This window comes from Carettochelys insculpta, chromosome 13 (genome assembly GCF_033958435.1).
Source record: "Carettochelys insculpta isolate YL-2023 chromosome 13, ASM3395843v1, whole genome shotgun sequence".
Lineage (NCBI taxonomy): Eukaryota > Metazoa > Chordata > Testudines > Carettochelyidae > Carettochelys > Carettochelys insculpta.
The window spans coordinates 15,512,937-15,535,320 of NC_134149.1; the positions used below are offsets into that span (position 1 = coordinate 15,512,937).

Consider the following 22,384-nt stretch of genomic DNA (forward strand, 5'->3'; position numbering starts at 1 on the left):
CATTCACATACCATGCCACAAATGAAAATAATCAGCCGCACAACCTGAGCACAATGGCTTGAGATCGCAGCTATTCAACTTTAATGCTCAAATGTGCAGTTTCCGTGGGTTTAAAGTGAGCTAGAATACTCTTTCTGGGTTTGATCCTGGGAAGTGCTGAGTGCCATAACTCTACCAAAGCTTGGCAGGCACTTTTAAGGGAGGAGACCATCAGCTCCTCATGCAAACTTGCTTGAAAAGTGGCTTTTGCTGAAGTACATTTTCAACATTAATGCCTGGAGGCAGAAAAGCTGATGAAGGTGCACACTGGAATTAGCTACAGGCTCACTGGTGAAAAAATGTTCACAAATATGGTTGACAATTTAGTGTCCCTGATTTTGCACCCCCAGAATTACCCAAAATCAATAAGGCTGAACAACAGGTTACCCCCTTTCCCTACCATATCAATCTCCATGTCTCCTGCTCCAGTGCCTTGCTCCCAGCTAATATCTATTTATTATAGCTAGACTCCCACTGAGGAGGTTCACAGCACGTTCACTAAGAGCAGTGTAAGCAGATGACTGATTAATGATTTCAAACAGCAAATACACCTGTTGAGATGGCAGCCCTGCTTCTGAGCTGCTTCTTGCTTAAGAGGCAGCTCTGGAAGGGGTCAGAGTGGTTTTAAGCCACCTTTGCTCAGCCTGACTTCTGGGGTGGCTAGGGCCATGCTTGGCCTCTGGATTTGAATGGCCTCCTATGAGCTGCTGTATGGTCCCAGGGAGCTAGAGTGCAGCTCATTCTGTTCACACCCATTTCCTTCCCAATACACCTTCCCCACATGTTCCTGGGCTGAGGGATGCCTGGAGAGAGTGTGCAGGGCCATTCTGCTAGTGCTGGGCCACCCAGGGAACCATTCTATGCTGGGCACATTCCACAGGGGTTCACTTAAACTACCAACCTCTGCATTCACAGACTTTGTGTGTGGGGGGCGGAGGGGGCTGAGCTGGAGTAAAGGGACCATGGCACACTGAAGATACTTGTCCAAGAGGCATCAGTGACAGATTTAAAGGGGGTTTAAGAGTCAGGTGATCAGCTTTGGTTCTTACAGTGACCTGTGTCCTTCAGCACTTCTGCTCAGCCCTACGGAACTGCACGTATCCATTCACACTCTTCACTGTGTTAGTCATACACTTTATTTTACTCTCTTTACCTTTAAAAGTCTTTGCTGCTAGTTGCAAAATACACCATGGCTTTTGTTTCTATATTGCCTTGCCGTAACTTCAGGTTTCTGCTCATTCGCTAACACATCTCTATACTTGTGCTGTGCAGCCCTAGGGGCCATGTCTGATCCTGGCTTTTCCACCCTTGCAACATTTTAAACCCTTAAAAGACAAGTGCTCTACTGACAATATTAATTAGCCCTTAGCAGGCAGGCTGCTGCAACAGCAGCGCTCAGGCTAACTGTAGCTTGTGCATTGTGGTGACGGGCGCATTGCTTTTGTGTCAGGGAGGTTGTGGGCTTCATGTACCTGTTATTAACATGTCTTGAATGCTGTGAGTCACATGAATGCTATCAAATAGCACATCTGCCTTATAAGTGAGATCAGCACCTACAGCTCTGGCTGTCAGTATGAGAAGTCGATAGAGGAGCTTGAGGTGGGAAGACATCCTGTTTACCTCAACCAGTGTGAACAGCTGGATAGCAGGCGGGTGACAGCAGTGAGCTGTGCAACCCTCATTGACACCAGTCACCACTCTCTAGCTGGGTTCCATCAGGCTCTGCTAAGCTTACCTTCAGAAAATGGACTCACTCAACATTTATCATGGGAACATCAGCCGGGAGACTGGGGAGAAGCTGCTGCTGGCTACAGGGATGGATGGCAGCTATTTACTGCGAGACAGTGAGAGCGTCCCAGGAGTGTATTGCCTGTGTGTGCTGTGAGTACAGAAAGCTAAGGGAGTTTAGAGTTTGGAGCAAATCTCCTTATTGCGGGGGTCTGTCTCAGCCTTGGGAAGCCAAAGCTGCCCCTTAGAGCACAGCTGCAAGTTGGTCTTACAGGTTCCACGCAGTGAAGGATCATCAGTATGGAGCGATGGGCAATCTAGTGGGCAGCCCATTAGGTGGTCCTGTGATGTTCCACAGGGATGTCGACCTCTACCCTCCATGCTCACAGCATGTGCTCTGCCTTGCATGACAGCTGCCAGTCGGCATGGCTGCCCTCTGGCAGAACGTGCCGCTACTTCAGTGTTCAAAGCACGGTGGGGGCTTAGCTTCTCAACACTGACTTCAGGCACAGGCTTGTGGCTGGGGGAGGGGCCTGGACCCTTTGCAGAAATAGGAGAGGACAGGTTCCTGCCAAGGGACACCTACTCTTAAATGGGACATGAAACAATGAGCAAAGCCAAACAGATCCCAACAATGAGGCACAGAGCAGGGAAGAGGCTGTGAGAGCTGAAGCCATACTGCTTAGATTGGAAATCGCATGTGCTTCTTGTTCATGTTGAACAATTTCTTTAGTTTTGCCTGTTGTTTGCCTTCCTTTGTAATACAGTGAATGGCAGTATGGCCCCAAACCTCCTTTCCCAGGAGGGTCGGGTGGGTGTAGAGAGATTGACATATAGGAATATTGACGTTTTCCATTCATGTATTGGAACTGAGAGGTTACCAGCATTCCAGGGCCTGATTCTGCCTGCCTCAGTAAAGCTGAATAGAGCCCTGCACACTGGGAATAATACTGCTGATTTTTGGAACCTGTGAAGTACAGATAGATACTAAAAAAAAAAGGTGACAATTTATCAGTTAGGATGGTAGCGCTGGGGCATGGGGAGCATTCCTATGAGGTGTCTGTCATAGATCACTAGCTTGGAGAGAAAGCACTGATGAGTTGCTCCTGAAATGGATATGGGCTGACAAAGGGCTTAATATTTATGGGGTATTGGAATGACAGATATGTGAGTTCTTTTAGCAAAGAATGAAGACTCCTGAGCATGAGCGTTGTGCATGCTGGATGATGTGCTATGGCCAAGGAGTCTTTTTATGCTATTAAAAAGAAAAAAGAAATGGCCAAGGAGTCTGTACGGAGAGCCACATTAAGGAACTGAAGGGGATAAAAGGGGTAATAACAAGATACATTAATATAATCAAGACATTTCTGAGAGAAAATGAATTATTACTATTAGCTAAAAGAGATAAAAGAAGTAAGAGCAGGCTTTTGATCACATGGAAAGGTTAAGCTAGCAAGGGCATTACGACCTCTGAAATAATATTATACCATACTTTCCAGGAAAGGTATGAATCTGCTTATTAACATCAGTTGATTTATCCTTGACTTTTAAACTGGAAAGGATGTGAATATTATGGCCATTTTGCTGTTGGGCAAACTGAGACGTACAGCCACATAATAAATGTGGCCATATAAGGTTGTAGTTGAATTGAAAGTACAACCCAGTTCTGGCTTCATAGCTCCTTTCCCTATTCAGTGAGAAGGAAAAGAAAAAGATTAAAGAGTTCCAAGTTGGTTTTACTTCAGTCTTTAACAAGACAATACCAATAAAAAAAAATTAGGGGATTAAGCAGCATATTGAGTTTGAAGCTAATATAGAGATGAGATATGAAAAGCGCGATAAGACTCTAGTGAAAGGAGCCAGCTAAAAAATAATAAAAGCCCAAGTGTCCTTAAAAAACTATAAGAAGAAATGCAGAAATAGCCACTTATCATTTGTAGGGTCATCCAGAACAGGTGACTGGTAGCAGATAATTGGAGAGTCATGTACGATATTATCTGGCTTTTTGAAAAATAAAGCAGGAATCCAGGAAATCAGTCTAGTTAACCAGCATTCATTACTTGAACACATAGCAAGGACATGAAGCTGCAAGTAACCAGTAAGAATTTCTGGTGATATTAAAGACTGTTTATATGAATGAAAGGAAGGTCAGGTTTTTAAAGAGGAGATTAAGACAGTAAAATATGATGCCCGCAGGCTCTGAAAGCACATGAGCATGCAATAAACAATAAAGGAACCTCCTAATTGTGCCTGAAAAGTCTGTGAATCACAAATACACATTTGCATTTAGGGATAGATTTGCCTGAGAAAAAGATGAGATAACAAATTACTTACTTGTAAGCTATAGACAGCACAGCTTTGATGATCCTTAATGTAAGTGTAAGGAAAACTTTTGATACAATCTAGGGAAGATATACGTATAGCCAAGTAGCTAGAACAATATAGTTTAGAGAACTTTGAATTGACATGGATGGAAATCTGGTGGCAAAACCACAGAGATAAGCACTGAGTTCAGAACAATATAATATACTACTTCAATAATGAGTCTGGTACAAGAAGTAGATTGCACAATAATTAGCATATCAGATGATAAACTAGGAGACAGTGCTCTGAATGGATGATCTGGCAAGGTGATGGTAATTTAGATAAGTGTATGCAACAGAGTACTAGAGCAGGCAAAAAATTATGAAGTAGTGGAGCAACTGCACAGAAAGGCAGAGATAGTAGAGAACACATCATTGTTGAATGTATATGCTTGCTGTAGCAAAAAAAAAGACAGATTCCAGACTGGCGAGTATCCAGGGAGACAGCACATGAAGGACTAGAGTGACAACTGCAGAGGATATGGAGTCACAGCAAAACTGAAAAGAGGTGCGTGGAGACTCATGGGGTTCATTACTATGAAAAACATCCCAAAATCATTAGTAAACTATAGAACATATTTCTGATTTAAATGCTGGGACTGTGATCTTGTCTTTATACCTGTTTGTAAAGCACATAGAACAGTGTTAGTAACAGTTAAAGATAACGGTGATGTTATTTTAATCAGCTCTCAGACACTCTGGTGATGGTTGCTCTAGGAATCCCTAGAGAGCATAGGTAGAATGTGTGCCACTAGGAAATTATTTCTGAAATGGTGAAGCGAAGCCTGTAAGTGAACAAACAGATCTGTATTTTGGGTGAAAAATATCCAGCGAAATGAAACGTTTTTGCAGCATTATTATGTTGACTAAAGGAAAACAGAACCAAAATTGGTTTGCAAAACCTCAAAGATTTTTCAGTCTTCCCTTCTTCCACTGATTACAATGTGGTGTTTTAAAAGTAAGTGGGGGGGGGGTCAGGGTTTTTTTGGAGGGGGTGGGTAGGAGTGTAAAATCTGGGGGCCAAGTACAACAATTCCTCAAGAAGTCATGTGTTACCAAAAAATGTTTTCACGGAACTACTATAATCAACTCTAATAAATGTGGACAGCCAATCCTGCCTGTGCTGCTGCCAATGGGAAGTCAGTTCTGGGTGCAGCATGACGTCAAAGACATTAGAATCTTTCCAAAAAGTTCTTTATGCTGTTTTGTTTTCCCCTTTAAAGAGTTTTTGGCTGACTTTGACCCTCATAAAGGCAGCAACAGCTGTGGTCAGTCTGGATTGCCTTCTGTACTCCCAGTTGAAACAAAATCCCAGCCCCCAAGTAGCATAATGGAAAGGGAGAAGGGTCATCCTCCCTGTTTGATAAATACTTAGCCACGGAATTTTTATTTCCCCCTGCTCTGTCCCTCAGAGTACTACGTGTCTGTTTAGAGCAGGAGCGGCCTTCAGTTCAAGCCCAGACTGCAGTGCCTGAAGTCTCAGCATGCAGACAACAGCCCACAAGCCTTCAAAGAGAAAACGGTTTTGTGTGTGGCTGTGGCTAATCACTAAGCCACGGTTTCTTTCATCGATATTTTAAGACCACAATGATGAAGGGAAACTATTCATATAGCAATAGATAGGTTTTGATTTGCATTGGGGTCTCCCATGGCTCTTTTAAACACAGATGCTCTCTGCAATTGTCTGCAACGTGATAAAATGAAGTGCTCCTCCTGGGCCTATCTACCGTGTGGCTTCTCCAAAAACATTATTAAGCAAATAACATTGATGACTGCAACGGTGGCTATATGGCTGCATGTTTCAAGTATTCTGGCCCACTAATGCAAATGTTTAGATTCAATTCAAGAAACTGAAATGTTTCTTTCCGTGCTTCAAAGTTAGGATGTTTATGAATGTTTGGGTTTTTTTTTTTAAATGGTACCATTGGATAAACTACTTGGCTATGGCATACGAGGGAACAAGATTTCATTACTGGAGCTTGATTTTTTTTTCTTATGAAGTTCTTTCTTTCCTAGTAAAAGGTGCTGTTCATGGACAGCTTGGATTCCTGTGCAAGTATCCTGTTTGACATTTTTTTTAAAAGATAGAGACTGGTTGCACTGAATGAATTCTATGAAGAATGCACAATGCAAAAGAAGGGGCCTGTTTTTAAAACTGTGCCTGCAAAATTTGTGAATATACCTGTGGGCACAGAAGTTCCTTTCACCTTTACAGGTACATGTAAGCCTGTGCAAAGACAACTAAATGCTTTTTCAGAGTGGTAGTGCCAATGCTAATTATGCTCCTACTATTCTTGTGTTTGGGCCTCAAAAACTTGTTGGGAGACATCTCAAATGAACATGAGCAGCCGTTTCAGTTCTCCAAATATCATTTAGAATGGCAGCTTATGCCGACGATGGCATTGCGTATATCCTGTGCTTCCAAATGATTTTTTTTAAGTGACCTATTCATGTACTATACAACATTAAACCTCTAGGGGATAATTAGCAACTAGAGTGCAAAACCGTTTGGAGCTCCTGAAGCACTGGTAACGGTGACACGACTGACTCCTGTCTAATTAGCTTTAATTTTCTCCATTTGTTCCATCATCATAATCATAGTATCTGAGTTTTTTGACGTGCTTCATTCACCCAGTGTGCCAAAACTTTCCAGTGCACTGCAGCAAGCACATCAGCTGTGCGTGCATGGCGAGGGTAGATTCAGGCTCATGAGTCAGCCTTAGCTTTGTGTTTCTTTTATTTTCCATGTAATATTTTTAAGGAATTGCATTTCTTATACTACTGCATATAATGATCATATCTTAAAATGCCATGTCTGGACAGTGAAGTTTCCTATATGTTAGGTTAGTATGGTAAACAGCACTCACCATTTATTTATGTATGAAATACTTCACAGAGCACTGCTAAATTCGACTTAAGTGAATATTTCCACCATCCCAACTAATTTTCAAGAATATTTTTGATGGATTTTTATGGAATTAAAATATTTTTGTAACCATTCCAATAAGACCGAGGCACTCTGAGTCATGCATAATTACTAGAGTTGGTAGCCAATTTCCAGCAGCACTTATGTTAGAAAATGTTGTTTCAGGGAAACTGAAACTTTTCTTGGGATTGTGTTGAGCTTCATAAAATTTCATTAAAAAAATTGAAATGAAAGTGTTTATTGCTAAACATTTCATTCTCTCACTTTTAGTATGGGATGTTCAAATTGGCAATCACAAAACATTTCCATTGAGAAATGTATTTTATTTTAATAATTTAAAATAAAACCAACAATAATTTGATCGAAACAAAACATTTCAATTGACTCAAAACAGTTTTTCTGATTTGGAATAAAAATAAATTTCAGAATCAAAGAATTTCCCTGGAAATAGAAATTCCGGTTCCTGCCCAATCACCATGCTCCACGAGTCAGGGGAAGAGAGAGTAACTGAGAAAGTGAAGTTAAGATCCATGCTGGGTCTAGTCTCTGAAGAGTCACGACTTAGGCAGAATCACTGGTAGAGTGTGGGTTCAGGTGTTTCAGCAGGAGTTCTCTATTTTCAAAGAGCCACAACAAATGTGACGGGTTCTTGAGAAAGTATGCATAATCTCTGCCCTATAACAGGCAGCGAAATGCACGTGTCAAGCAAACAAGCAAGCTTCTAAAAATGTAAAGGTGCTAAATTCATAGTGACACTAAGACAACTGTGTCCATCCTATGTCTATGTCTGGCGCATACTGAGCTAAATCACACGGCATCATCTGTTGTAATGAGATCCGTTGTGACGTTTTGGATTAAAAAAATCTCAAATGAAATGCTGTTTTGGCTGTTCCTGAGCCAGAATCAGAAAGATGGGTCCCTTTCAGTTAATTGGTCTGACTCTGAAGCATATGTGTGAATTCAGATCTGACTCTGTGATCCAAATTTGAAGATTTGTAGTCAAGGTTTTGATTCGGGCCAGTTTGAATGCAGCAAAGGCTGGGCCAGATAGGTTTAGCGTGTAAGACGTGACAAGCCAATGGTCACAGGGACTCCACCTTCAGTGCAAAGCTACATCTACACTAGAGAGTTTTGTCATCAAAACGCCAGTTTTGTCGACAAAACTGGTGAAGCATCCACACTAAAAAGGCATTCTGCTGACAGTAAATTGACAGAATGCTGCACGTTTGTCAACAGCCTTCTGCCTCCCCCACGAGCAGAACGCCTTTCTCAACAGAATCAGTAAACAAAAAAGCCGTGTGGATGCTCCAGAGGGCCCTCCGTCGACCGACAGGGCTTCCAGGACACCGGACAGCCCTGTCTGCTGTTCTACTGGTTGGCTGTTCTGTTGAGAGAGCGGCTGGGCAGTCCAGCTGCTCGCCGTCAACAGGGCAGATTTCTTTATTGATGCGCTTTCATGTCTGGTTGCAATCTGTCAACAGAAGTTCTATCAGAAGAGATTAATGTGACTCAGGGTGATGGGGAGCTGGCCCTTGGCGCCAGGATGCCCACCATTCAGAGGAGCGGGGAAACTGACAAGCACTGCTGCACTGGCCGGTTTTCTAGCTTTCCCAAGTAACGCAGAATTTGACTTACACAGGGTTGCACAAGACCACAACCTCCGCGTAAGTCAGGGGTCTACTGTAGACAGATCGCTATAGTGCAGACACAGGCAAAAGTGTTTAAATGGTATGAGGGTTTCAAGATCCCCTTGAAAAAATTGCTCAGAAAACTCAGATGTCCATTTTTTTGCCAAGAGGTAAGATGCTAAACTGATTACAGATCAGAAAAGGAGACCATAGAGATAAATGACAATCCCATGTTCTGGTATGTTACTGTGAGTTGAAAATGCAGGTTATGTGCAAGGTGATGTAACACCAGCAAGATTGTGATAGGGAGTCTAGAGTGGTGTGACTTATAAATCAATGGGCCAGACTTCCACCAAGGGGCTAAAGATGTAAGCTGAAGGAAATATTCTCCCTAGTTTAACTTCCACTACTTTCTGGCCTCTCCATGAATAAATTGGTTCGAGGTAATCCACTTACAGACACGCAATGTATCGCATCCCAAGTTAATGTTTAAAACCAATGTTAAGGATGCAAGTCAAGAAATTCATACATTTGGCCATACGACTTTCTGTGTATGCATTATAACACACTCTTAAATTACATGCACACATGCTATTTGTCCACAGTGTCCCTGACTAATTCACTGTATAAAACAGGCACTGCTCACTGAATCAGCAGCTACTCGATATTTTCTTTTCTCTTTACTGTACAGAACGTGACCGCAGGACTTATTTATTGTATGTAGCCGAACTCTTGCTGTGGAAGCAGACATTAATGTCCACATTTTTTTCCCTGTGACACATCATCATACTATCTGACTCCATAACTAGTATTAGTTAATGTAGTTTCAGACCACCCAAGTGAAATAAGGGGCTTGTGTTAACCCTGTTTTGCAACTGGAGCTTTGCGGCACAAAGCCAGTCGGGTCAAAAGCATGCAGTAGTTTTTTTATGCCCGATTTGAGCTCTCTCAGCTCAGATTTTGCAGGGTATTTAGCATTTTATTGGACTTCATACATTTATAGCATAGCCTCCATTAACTTCATTTGCAGCTGAGTGTGTCACAGTGTCTGCCCAGCCTGCAGCTCCAAGCCGAAGCGATACTGCAGCTGTGTGAATCAGGTTGCGACATCAGGTGCTGCTGCTGTCTGATGGCGGCAGATTTTTATTAAAATTTACAATTATTGTGAACACTGTGACCTCAGAGGTGCCAGATTTAAGTCTGGTATGTCCTAATTCCTCTGTGCTTAACATTGCAACCTCATTATTCTTTTGGCATAGGGTTTTTTTGTGCGTGCAGCTTTGTAGGAAAAAAAATCAAACTGGAAAGACAAATCTGCCACAGGGTAACATAGTGACACTCACCTGAGTGATCAGCAGGAGGAAATTTTTAGCTCCACCACATAGACTTCTGCCACCTGACCTAATGAACTAGCTGGGAGCTGGAGTAGGTTTTCATTGTCTGTAGGGACCAGCACAGCCACCATACTCTTTACCAGGGGGATTCACAACCATTTGCTAAGCGCAGAGAAATCTTGGGTTAGAGTCTATGGTCTGGAGGCAGCTTGGGCTAGCGCTCCATGAGCCTGACCCCCTCCTGTACTTTTCCTAGTCATGGCTCTTGCCCCGAACCTCCATCCACTCTCAGGCCTGCCAAAGGGGAGTGTGCAAAGAGGGCAATTCTATAGGCCCCCCCCCTCCCCCGGACTTAAGGGAGGTGTTTTAAATAGCAGCACAGTAGGATTGCGGGGAGCTCTCCAAGCTGGCTCTGTGGAGGTGGAGGGGGCCTGGAGGGTGTAACATCTGTGAGAGCAGGGCTGGGAACCAAGGAGTGGGCAGGAAGGAAAGAGAGGGAGAGACTGAGCTCTGTTGTAGAGCCAGGCAGGGAGCTGTGGGGAGCAAGGGCCGAGGCGGGGGTGGGTGGAGGAACCAAGCTGGAAAGGGTAACGATCAGAGGGCTGGGGGCAGAGGCAGGCAGAGACAGCTGTGAGAACAGAGAGGAGCAGGGGGAAGGGGAACGCACAGGACCCCTGGGGACAAATGTGGGGCAGGGAAGGAAGGGACGGAGCTGGGCACAAAAACATTGAGGGGCGGAACTGTGAGCAGGGTGATCAGAGAGGGAACAGGGATGAGTTGGGCACAGGCACACTGGCTGTGGGTGGGAGCGGGGCGGGTGCAGAGCTGGGCAGGGGCTTGCTGGGAGTGGGGAAGGCGCTTAGCCAGGCATAGGACTGCTGGGGGCAGAGCTGTGATGGGGATGGCAGGTGAAAAGCGGGGAGAAAGGGCATCTCCAGGCAGGTGGGGGGGTGGAGTTGCAACTAACCGGTGCGGGGGGGCCCTCTGATTGAGGGGTGCCACTTGGGGTCTCCCTGGGTGGGGTGTTTGAGGCTTGTGGCACTGTCCTAAGGAGGGGGACAGGAGACCCATTGTGCTGTCCTGGGGCCCACTATTGATGTCAGCGGCCCTGCCCACGTTTCCTCTGACCTCAACTTCCAATTTCCTTCCCTCGGCACTCTGGTCCCCGCCTCCCACCACCACCACCACCTGCTGGTGCTCCTGATTGTCCTCCAACTCCTGTCTGCTCCCAGGCCCATGATACCCTCCCCCCCAGCCTTAGCCGTTCCCCTCCACAGGTTTTTTTTGTGTGTCTCATTCCTCCTCCAGCGTTCTCTTCAGCCAGTGTTTGCTCCTGCCTCATGACAGTCTGACAACACCCCCTTCCCTTGCCTTGGTACTAGCAGGGGCAGTACTGATGTAACAGTCTTTGGCCTCTCAGGTTCTGTGTCCAGCATCCCATGGAGCGCAGTAGCTGGGAGCAGCAAATGCAATGCAAAGCCTGCTCAGCCCCATAGCCCCAAGATAGTGCATGCTCAATGCATCCAGAATTGTGAGAATTTAGCAGCCAAACTGATATGTCTTTATTGAGCACGTGCAAAATGCAGTTCTTCAAAGGCCTATAACTTGCTTTAATTTAGGTTGGGGTGGGGGGGGCGTCATCTGGGAAAAGCAAACGCACAGCCTTGAAACAAAGACCCTTGTTCCCCCTATTTGGCGTGTGAGGCACTTGAACAAAATGGTTATCAGAATTTTTTTAACCTAGGCCAAACAATGTATTTTTTGCTTGAGAACATTCTCAAAAATAGCTGAACCTCTCAGGGGCAAAACAGCCCCAAAAATCATAGCCGGCGGCAGCTACCCAGCATGGAACATTTCAGTCTGGATGAAATTATACACAACTGAAAACGAGAACAACTGCCGGAGTTTTGCTATATGCAGCACACCCAGCTTGGCTGAAATCACAGTTCATGGATTAAATTTCAAGGTGATGTATTAATGTCTAACTAGACTGCCAGTTCATAGGAACTGACACTGCACACTCAAATTATTGTGGGGAAAACTGTATTAAATGAGACAGCATTTAATACAATGTATTGCTGACTTTGCTTTTTCCAGTTCTGTTTGGGGCCTAAAGATGAATAAAGATGACTTTAATAAAATTTTCCAACCAAGGCACAAAACCTTTGGCAATTAGTTCAAAACAGCCCTTGTTTTTGAAGTGTCTTGGTGAAATTATAAACTGCAACACATGGCTAATATCCTCTAGCTAGTTCAACAGTGCGGAAGATTGTAACTATTCACCTGTTAAAGCGAATGTGGCTGTAATATGCCTAAGAGCACAGCCGTAAAGGGAAGAGGAGGGCAGCTTGGCAGGCAGATGCTGTCTCAGCACATCGTCTGTGAGAGTCATTTACAGCTCTTTGGGGGAATGGTCTATAAAAGAAGAAAATAACTAAACTCATGCAAAGTATTGTTGCTGTAGTAGGAACGTAACTCCACTTTCCCCTTGACAGAGTTTTCCTTGTTATGGTAGCAAGTAAAGGCTGTTTTTAGTAAGAATCAGAATGTTTGTTCCATAGATTAAACACTTCTCTGATAAGAGAAGGAATGTTAGCTAGCTTGCTCCTCGTCTACAATGTCCAGCATGGTACTTTTAACCAGGTTATTTTCTAAGCCACATCATGAGCATTTAGGAGTTAAAAACCTCATGTCTTCATTCCATGGAATTTCACCAGAATAAACCAGAGGCATTTCAGGGTTGAAGCAGGTCCACCCGTGTTTTAACATGGCACCCAAACTTCATGTCACCTAAGCTTTCAGGATGATCAGACCTAGGGTTTTCTTGTGGGCCATTTTAGAGAGCGAGGATGGGGCAAGTTGGGAGCATGGTAAGCGTGGGCCACATTGTCTCCCTGGCCAACCCTGTAGAAAATGCTCTTTTGAACAGGGGAGCCCTCTGCTGGCTGAGGCGGCCCCAACAGCTCAGTTGTATGGATGCTATCCCATCAGGAAGCTGTGAAGAGGTCCCCAGAAAAATGGGTTCCTCATCTGGAGTGCCCTTTTCCTGGTCCTTCTGTGGGTTAGGAGCTCATACACCACTCCAAAGAGAAAAACTGTGAGGAAGTGCCATGAGCGAACCCCTGGAGTGGGTGCACCCCTCTCATCCATGTCATCCCCGTCCCCCCAGCAGTATTTGCTGTATCAGGGACTTGTCTAGCCCTGAGCAAAGAGTGCGGTTTTGATTTGCTGGTGGGTAGTTCATTTGCTGAGAGATCCACACGGTGTGAGGCACAGGATAGGCCTGAGCTGTCAAATGAAGAGTTGCTCCTGTCTGAGATGATTTAGAGGGAGAAAATTGAGCTAACAGTTCATGGTGCTATTGGGATACACCGCATTCACTGTGCTAAAAGCCTGCCTGGGTGTACATTTTTATCTGTTTTTTAACTGGCACAGGGGACCTTGCTGCGTGGGAGTGACAACATACTCACAGCTTTAAAAACAACCAGCTGGTCTGCCCTGACACTAAACATTCACATGAATGAGGTTAAATCATGAACCTTCGGCTAAAACAGCTGGGGGCTGCTGCCATGCAAATGTGGGAGAAAATTCAGCTCATCAAAATCAGGTTGAGGGCAAACTGAAGGCAGAACCTGCTTTAAAGTGGTAATCAAGTTCCTGCTGCTTAACAGAAAGTTTTTTGATAAGATCATATTCGTTAAGAAACCTGGTGCCAAACGTACAATCATACATTTAGCTGAGACAAGGGCCTTGGTCAAGAGCAGCCCTCTGGGCCAATTTAGAGAACGGTGCAACGCAACATAGACGCAATGGGCCAACTCCTGAGCTTCAGAGTCAGTGGTGTAAATGTAGCATTACCTATCTGTACCAGCAAATGATCTGGTCCAATGGACCTGCTTTGCATCGTGTGTGTGCCATCCCAGCTGCACAGGCTGGCCATCTAGAGGGGTAGGAATGCTGACAAAGCAAAACAGTCACCTGTTGGACGCACTTTGGGAATTAAAAACATTGCGGCAGCTCTTAAGGGGTTCCTCTTTTGGCAAATGACTTCCGATAGCTAGAGCCATTTCTGAGGTTTGCATAACAGCTTTTGCAAAAACAAGTGACTGAGCGGCACTGACATGGCACATAAGCAAATGTGTTCATATGACAGCTGTGTCATTGATGACTTCTGTTATTTTGTAATAACTACTGTGATGAAGGGTATAATTTGAAAGTGATGTCATCTAGTTCTGCTCTTTGGACTCCGTGTGGTTAATACAGAAATATTTAACACTCGTACCCAATGTCTTGGGGGGGAAATGCCAGAGTAGTGTCACCCTATTTCATTTCTGAATGCACTGGGCCTGATTCTCCTTTGCCTTGCATTATTTCCAGCTTTTCAAAATGGGTGTAAAAACCCCACTGGGCTGGGGTGTTACTATTTACTTTGAATTTGCTCAAGTAGTTTGTCCATGTAGTACATTACTATCATCTGGCTATCTGCTTTTAAGTCACAGCTTTGCACCTTGGTGTATATCATGGGTCAGCAGCTCCCAGAACAGGCGCCAAGAGAATTCATCAGCACATGAGGCAGGTGCTCAGCCCCGCCCCCGTTCCCGCATGCAGCAGGGCACTTGCTCAAAGCCATGTTGCATGTGGATTAGCAAAAGACCACCAACTGCTACCAACCACCACCTAAACGGGAAAGCTCTGTGTCTTTATTCATTAATGAAGCTGTTGTAAGTAGGATTATTAGTGACTTTAAAAAGCATCACCAGCGCTCAGACCGCACATAGAGGTCAAAAGGTCAAATTTCAGCATCCTGACTTGGAAAGGTTGCTGACCCCCATATGGCAAGATCATGGCCAGTGCTGGGCTCCTTCCAGCACGAGTGACTCCAGATGCCAATAGATGTTATGCTGCTATGATGAGCCACTTTTTTTTCAGAGCCCCCTTGGACAAAAACGGTGTTTAATACAGATGACGATTTCATGATTCAAGAAAGTGATCAGTGTTTCCAGGCAGCTGTTAAAGACCTTGGGGCAGTCCAGGATGGAGGTGCAGAGGCAGAGCTCTGAGTGCTAGGAATGCATTAGCTAAAAGTTGCTAATTTGCCTTGATGCGCTTTTAGGTTTCTCAATAAAATATACCCATTGCATAGGAGCTGGGTATGACTGCAGTTTGAAAAGAAAAATCACTTAGCAGAACTGTTTCAGAGGGTGAGTCTGCGGCTTCAAAACCAACAAGAAGTGAAAAAGGCCACTGATGGGAAGTTAAAACATTCAGGCAGGTTTTATTTTCTAATAGGGAGCACTTGTAGTTCTCACAGAGCTGGATGCACAAATCGCCAAGTCCCAACACAGTACAATTCTGGGGATTCAAAGATAGCTCGCTGAGCTGGGTCCAACTTCTGCATTTCCAAACACAGTCAACATTGACTAAAAGGTTGTACAAGGAGGAGGGAGAAAAATGGTCTTAAACTGTAGCAAGGGAGGTTTAGGCTGGACATTGGGAAAAACTTTCTGTCAGGCTGGTTAAGTGGTGGAATAAATTGTTTAGGGAGGTTGCACAATCTCTGTCACTGGGGATTTTAAAGAGAAGATTAGAGAAATACCTCTCAGGGATGGTCTAGATCAGCGGTTTTAACCTTTTTGAGACCACAGAACACCTGACAATACTATTTTTTATGTGGAACACATGACCAAAAACAACAACAAAACACAACAAACAAAAAAGAGCAAAAAAAAAAAAAACAACCCAATCCAAACAGCAGCATATACAGCAAAAACAAAAATAAAGAAATTTAATCAGGTAACATAGCAATGAAGAAGTAACATTGGATCTGGTTTTTATTTTTCCAAATGCTCGTGGCACACCTGTGAGTTGCAGATGACACAGCAGTGGTCTGAGGAACATCATTTAAGACGCTGTTCTAGATGGTGCTTGGTCCTTCCATAAGGGCAGGAAACAGGGCTTGAGGACCACTCAAGGTTCCTTCTAGTTTTAGTATTCTATGATTAAGTCATTGCTAAGAAAAGGAGCATCTCAAGTGAACTAACTCCATTACAGAGCAATTGCATACTAACCCTGAGACTAGACATGACTAATAAATACATGTTGATTTTTTCACAGATACAAGGGTTATGTTTATACCTACAGAGTGTCCAAGACAGACACAGGCTCTTGGAGTGCCGAGGTACGTACTTCTCCTGCTCGTCTAAAAGTTTCCACAGGGGAGTGTTGACATTGATTTCTGGATCTATGTCCAGGTTTTTCACTTTCTGCAATATCTGATTCTCTTGCAATTTAATCATTTCCAAGTGAGGTCTCTTGCTGGCACCAGGTCTGACGCTTTTGAATGCACAGATTCATTCTGTTACAGTTCAGCTGCTAACAAATGCAGTAGTGCATTACTTTGCATCATCTTAAATGGCAGAAAGATTGTGTTTTCCTATTTTGACATGTACAGTCAATATTAATTTCTCCTCTGTCAAACATTCCATTCATGCCAGAATATACAAATCAATTCCCTATAATTTATGTTTTTAACTTAAGTCCTCTACAGATTGTATTTATCAATAGCACAAGGTACGCACACGACAGCTGAGCTGTGATATAATATTTATCTGCACTTGTGTTGTGAGGAAACTCCAGACCGGAGCAATAAGAACAGGGATTTACTTGCATGGCAAAATTTATGTTCATGTGCATCCTAATTCTTATTTATTTTCTGACGTTCTTGTTCTTTGTCTCGATGGAGGCAACATATTAATTCATAATTAGCTTTTAGTTTGCACATTAATTTAAAAACATTTACCTATCATTTAACAGGCATAGTTCTTCTGGCAAAATTAGAGCAGACTAGGCTGTACTTGTATGGGAAACACCTGGACCAGATGGTGATGCCAATTAGGATCAAACACTGCAGCTGAATGAGTGTCATGCCCATTCCTCCTTTAACAATTACTTTCTCATCAGTATGCAAAGACCTAAAAAGAGCCCACATACCATCTTTGGTAAATACAGGGGCCTGACTCTGCAGTCTTGCCTTGGCTTCAGTGGGCATTTTGTCTGTGGCGGGGCATAGGGGAAGATCCTAGTAAAGGACCTGAAATACCCTGTATGAGCACTTTTCCCAAGCCATGGAGACTTGTGCGGCCTCAAACATGAGGCTGCAGAAGAAAATTCAATAAGCCAGATTCTAGCCTGACTTAGCTCATGTAGCTCTCCACTAGCCTCAGGGCAGTATAAGGGTTCTAGGGACAGGCAGAATTTAACCACATTGTGTTCTGTTTCCTGAAAGGAAACTGCTATTTTTGTAAGCTGTAGTAGAAATGGAGCCAGTCATGCATTACCAGTCAACACCCTCCTCTAACAACAGCAGGAAGGAGGAGCGCTCATGGGGTTACATCCTACCCTGTGGCAACTGGACATTCGGGGGGGGTGGGGGTGGGGGGGGGGTGGGTCTCCAATCTATAGGGCAGTGTTTCCCAGTTTGGCCACAAAACCCCATTAAACTCAAAAGACTTTTGCAGAATCCCATTCCAGGCTCTAGCCCCCTTCAGCCCACAAACCCACCCCGCCATCACCAAGCTGTACCCACCTCAGCCTTTGGCCCACCAATCTGCCACCCCCCCACACTCCAAGCTCTAGCCCCCGTCCTGCAAACCTGCCCCCCCCCAATCTGCAGGATTAACCTGCCTCAGCCCCCAGCTGCCTCACCCTGCCAGGACTAACGCATCCATGGCGCAGGCTGGGGATCCTGTGCGGGGCAGCCATGTGTGTCCAGCAGAAGGAAGGCTGGTGTGAAGGCATTCTGCTGGTGGAGGTGAGCTGAGCTAAGCCTACTGGAGGGGTGTGGCTGCTCAGGTAGCGGGGTGAAAGCAGCGCTCTCTGCTGCTCCCTGCCCTGCCACCGCTGAAATAATGGAGCAAAATTCAGTTGCTTTAATGGCTGGATCCCTCCCAGCACCCTGCCAGCCATTAAAGCGATTAACTTTATTCTACCGTTTCAGTAGTGGCAGAGCAGGGAGCCACAGAGGGGTCAGCTATTGTAATGGAATTTTCTCACAGAACCCTTATTTTCACTTCACAGAACCTGGGGGTTCCATGGAACACCCTTTGGGACATACTGCCTTAGGGAAAGGGGTGCTAAGTAGCCATGACAGGCTAAGCTCTGCCCTCAGTCACGCCTCATTACATTTGATTAGTAACAGAGAGGGAGCTGTGATAGTCTATATACTAGCAAAACAAAAAAAAGCAGTAAAGTAGAACTTTAAAGACTAACAAAATAATTTATTAAGTGAGCTTTTGTGGGACAGAGCCACTTCTTCAGCCCAAAGCCATAGCAGAACAGAACTTAAATATTGAGTCTGTTCTGGTCTGGCTGTGGTCTGAAGAAGTGGGTCTGTCCCACGAAAGCTCACCTAATAAATTAGTCTTTCAAGTGCTAATTTACTGCTTTCTCATTACATTTGTATTACTCATCATAGCAGTTGCCCTTGCTCCTTCTCAGTCAGCTGCCTCCTTTCCCTTCTGTCTTGCTGAGGTTGGTTTATTTATTAAAGAGCTAAGGAGCAGCCTCGCAGGCGAACATTTCAAAATACTGAAATCCAGGCCCCACAAAGGCAGTAGTAAAACTCTCGTTATCGTCAGTGGAGCAAGGATTTCACCCACTGGAGGGGAACAGGAACAGCTTTACACTAGCTGGTGCCAAGAATTCCTCCCTGTGCCACCCTCCCACCTCACCTCCATGGGTGTATAAGTGATGAGTAATACAAACGCTGTCCCGGAGCAAGCTGTGTGAGGAGAGTTCAGGCCTAGCAGGTGATGCAGAAGGGATGTGTGGGCTCAGTTACTTTCAATGTCTAGTAAAAGGCTCTGAATATAGCAATTTATTTTGATGAGCAGCTGCAAAGAAGGATAGACAAAGTGATTTCAATGAATGGGGGGTAACGGTCCACAGAGTATTTTGGTGCCAAAAAAAAAGTGTTGTGGTAAGTTAACAAATGGACAAAAATGAACCAGACATTCCAGAAATGTCACTGGGGCTCCATGGCAATATGACAATCACCATGGGCACTACAGGCCTTCTTCTGGAGCACCTTACCAGTGAGCTGAAAGCACTGCATAGGCAGTCACTGTGGCCTGTGCTATGGTTTTAAAAGCCTGGCAAAATAAATGACTGTGCTGGAAACTAAAATAGGCTAATGAGTAGGATTCAGAGGTGGCAGATGAGAGGGCTGGGCTAGCAGCGTGATGAAACTTCCATCAGCGTCACTGGAGCACTGTCTGTGTAATTGTTATAGCTGCTGATAGAAGCACTTATTTTTCTGGATCCCAGGTGGAGCTCACATTACTACAGGAGATCAATTTGTTTCACAGCCTTTTACCTTGAAAAGTGAGTAAAGCTGCTTGGAAAGTCAGGGCCAGGACAAATATGGAATTCCCCACACAGTCTTTTTAGAGTGATTGTCCTGACTATAGCGCAGTACTTCAATGGCTATTCTTGAGTTGAGACCAGAGCCCCCACCCCGGTCCCCCTCAGACGCTTGTCCCCTCACCATGCTGATTCCAGAAACCTTCAGACGTGAGCCTGATGGTACTGAAGCCTCTTCACTTGCCCACTGTGAAACCAAGATCATCATGACTCGCTGGACTAAAAGTTATGCTCACTTGCTGTGTTTGTCTAGCATCATCCTATCTAGCCATTTCCTTTCAGTTTGCCTGAATAATGCAATTCCTGATGGACGTATCAGACATCTCTATAATACGCCCAGGACTTTTTTTAAATCAATATTTCTTGGTGTGTTTCCCATATTTTTTATTCCAGCAAAATTTTAATTGTGATTAGTCACAGATTTGCCCAAGAAGGACGGCAGGGTTTCATCTGTGTTGGCTGCCAAAGCTTTATTCCTGTGGGTGGCTGGTAAAAGATAGTGCTGTTGAACTGCAGTGGCCATTTTAGTGAATGTGCTGCGTCAACACCTTCACTGTTGTACCCCACTAAAGGGACAGGAGTTATGTCAGGGATGCCTCTGCTCTGCATGGCTGCCCTGGGAGATTGTGGCAGTGGTAGAGCCAGTCAGGGTAAAGGGTGGCTAACGAGGCACAGCTAATACCAGCATACATATATCAAATGGCTGCTGACACCCCAGAGAAAGGGAACAGACAGAGGGCAGCTCATTAAGGCTTGAAAAAGGGACAAGTCAACAAATCTAGGTTAGACTTCTCCACTTCCTGTTTTTTTTTTTTTCCCCCCATTGGTGAAATTAATGCTGTGCCATAACACCTCGCAGGTAGCTGTGCTCTCCTGAGCTTGGTGTTGGGCTAATTTGTTGGTCGCTCACTTTACAGACTGCACCTGGGGTCCACAGAAGATTGTTCCGGAAAGTGCACAACTTAATCACCGCCTTCCAGAAGCCGGACCAAGGCATTATAACTGCTCTGCAGCACCCTGTAGTGAAGGACGCGAAAGCCAAGCATCCACAAGGTACCGCGAGAAGCCCTGGGGGTCCAGCCTGGGGTGCACCAATGGCGTTTGCCATCAAATGTGCTGAGGGGCAAGAGTCACTCGAGTCCTTCCCAACCCACCAGCATGTGTAGCAGGCACAGAGCTCATTGGCAGGAAGAGTGAGGTCTGCCCCTCCTCCTCCTCAGCCGCCAACCTGTCACAACTGGCTGGTAGTTATGGCTGCTGAGCAGACCTCATTCTCCCGCCCAATGGTTTCAGTGCCTTAGGTTGCATGTGAATGGCTGTGGCAGCACTTCAGTGCTGCGAAGGAGCAAGGGACAGGGAGGCTGCATCAAGTGCACACCCCAGAGCTACGTCCATAATAGCAGACAAGGGTGCTGCAAGGGTGAGGCTCTGCTGACCAGGTTCCCTTAACAGGAGAAGGAAAGCTTGTGAGGAGTTGAATCAATGACTGCACTGTGCCTATATTCTCCATCTTGGAGGGGAGCTTCTGGTTCCTCCGCCCTGAACAAACCAGCAGTCACGTAGCACTTTACAGCCTAACAATAGTACGTGATGAGCTTTCGTGGGCCAGACCCACATCTTCTTTTGTCTGCCCTACGGAAGCCCAGCCCCTAAAAGAGTATTTTGTTAAAGTGCTACATGACTGCTAGTTTGTTTTGTTAAAATACAGACTCACACACCTGCCGCTCCGTCGCTATTCCCCAGGCAGAGTTCTTTGGGCAGAGCGAATTCAGGCTTTCTTGCGTTCTAGTAAGCCATGGCATCCGCTACACCAGCATTCGTGCACTGCTTAAAGGCCAAAAAATTGGCCTTCACCTAGTCTACATTGTGGGGTCTTGGCGATTGTCTTGCTGAGGAATTTATATCCAACTGCATTGTTCTATGTGAATATATGTCTTTCAAACATGCTGGTTGTAGCGATGGAGAAGATAACCTACATACCTCCTTGCAAATACAAAGACTACAAGCTTTTTACATTCTTGTAGAGTTCATGCTCCTACTTATTTATTTATTTATTTAATTTTGTAGGGAGAAAGGAAGATCATGACTTTTATTTGCATCCTTCATGAAGATACTTCCTGGAGTCTGAAGTAATTTAAACAGGCTTTCCCATGGCTTTTTTTTGTACAGACTCCAGCACAAAATGCTGTAGATTATAGACATTACAACTCTGTGAGTTTTTCTGTAATATTTTTCAGAAATGTATAATGCAACTGCTAGTCTGCCGTTTAAAAGATGGGCGTGAATCTGTTGGATTTTTTTTTATAAAGAAATGAGAGAAACATTATCAGTAATTGGATGACACTGCTGTCATTTCCGGTTGGAGCTTTCTGTATGAATGTTAGTCAGCCTTTTTACACACAGTTACTTTGATTTCTGATTGCTATTCAGCCCAGCACAAGTCCTGTGTATCTCTTAAAACCCGCTTATGTCTGGAAACTAGTGGCTTGACGCTCCAGATGTCTTATGGTGGCTTTCTGTTCAAAGCTGAAGTTGCCCCCCTTCCCCAAAAAAACAAAAAAACAAACAAATAAATTTCAAACATGCAGGCCTGTGTAGTCCCAGGAATTGAACTTTATATTTGTGTCATATGCATCATCAATTTCTTATTGTTGTCATGCTTGTCCATGCATGGAAAATAACCCATCCTATCTGCCCCATCTGAGCGGTCAGAACTGCCCAACACAGCCAATTCAGTCTGTGAGCCACACAAAGTTTTAAAACTGCATTGCATCTTTTTGAACACCAACTAAATTGTGAGGAAATGGTTTATGGTTATTCTGCAAGCTTGGAAAGTAGCTAACGTTTTAAAATACATTACCTTTTCCATCAGATTTGCACTGGTCTTTCTTTTATTTTATTGGGGCAGCTAACTACCAAACTGTCTTCTGGCATGACTACAAATAT

At 44.6% G+C, this 22,384-nt stretch overlaps 1 protein-coding gene across 1 annotated transcript; it reads left to right on the forward strand.

The window, feature by feature from the left end:
* Positions 1–1,783: 1,783 nt before the first annotated feature.
* Positions 1,784–22,222, forward strand: SH2D1A (SH2 domain containing 1A). Its single transcript, XM_075007916.1, has 4 exons — positions 1,784–1,920; positions 16,133–16,196; positions 20,356–20,491; positions 21,506–22,222. Exons 1-4 carry the CDS (start codon positions 1,784–1,786, stop codon positions 21,544–21,546), a joined length of 378 nt encoding a protein of 125 aa, XP_074864017.1. The 3' UTR covers positions 21,547–22,222.
* The last annotated feature ends 162 nt before the right edge of the window (positions 22,223–22,384 follow it).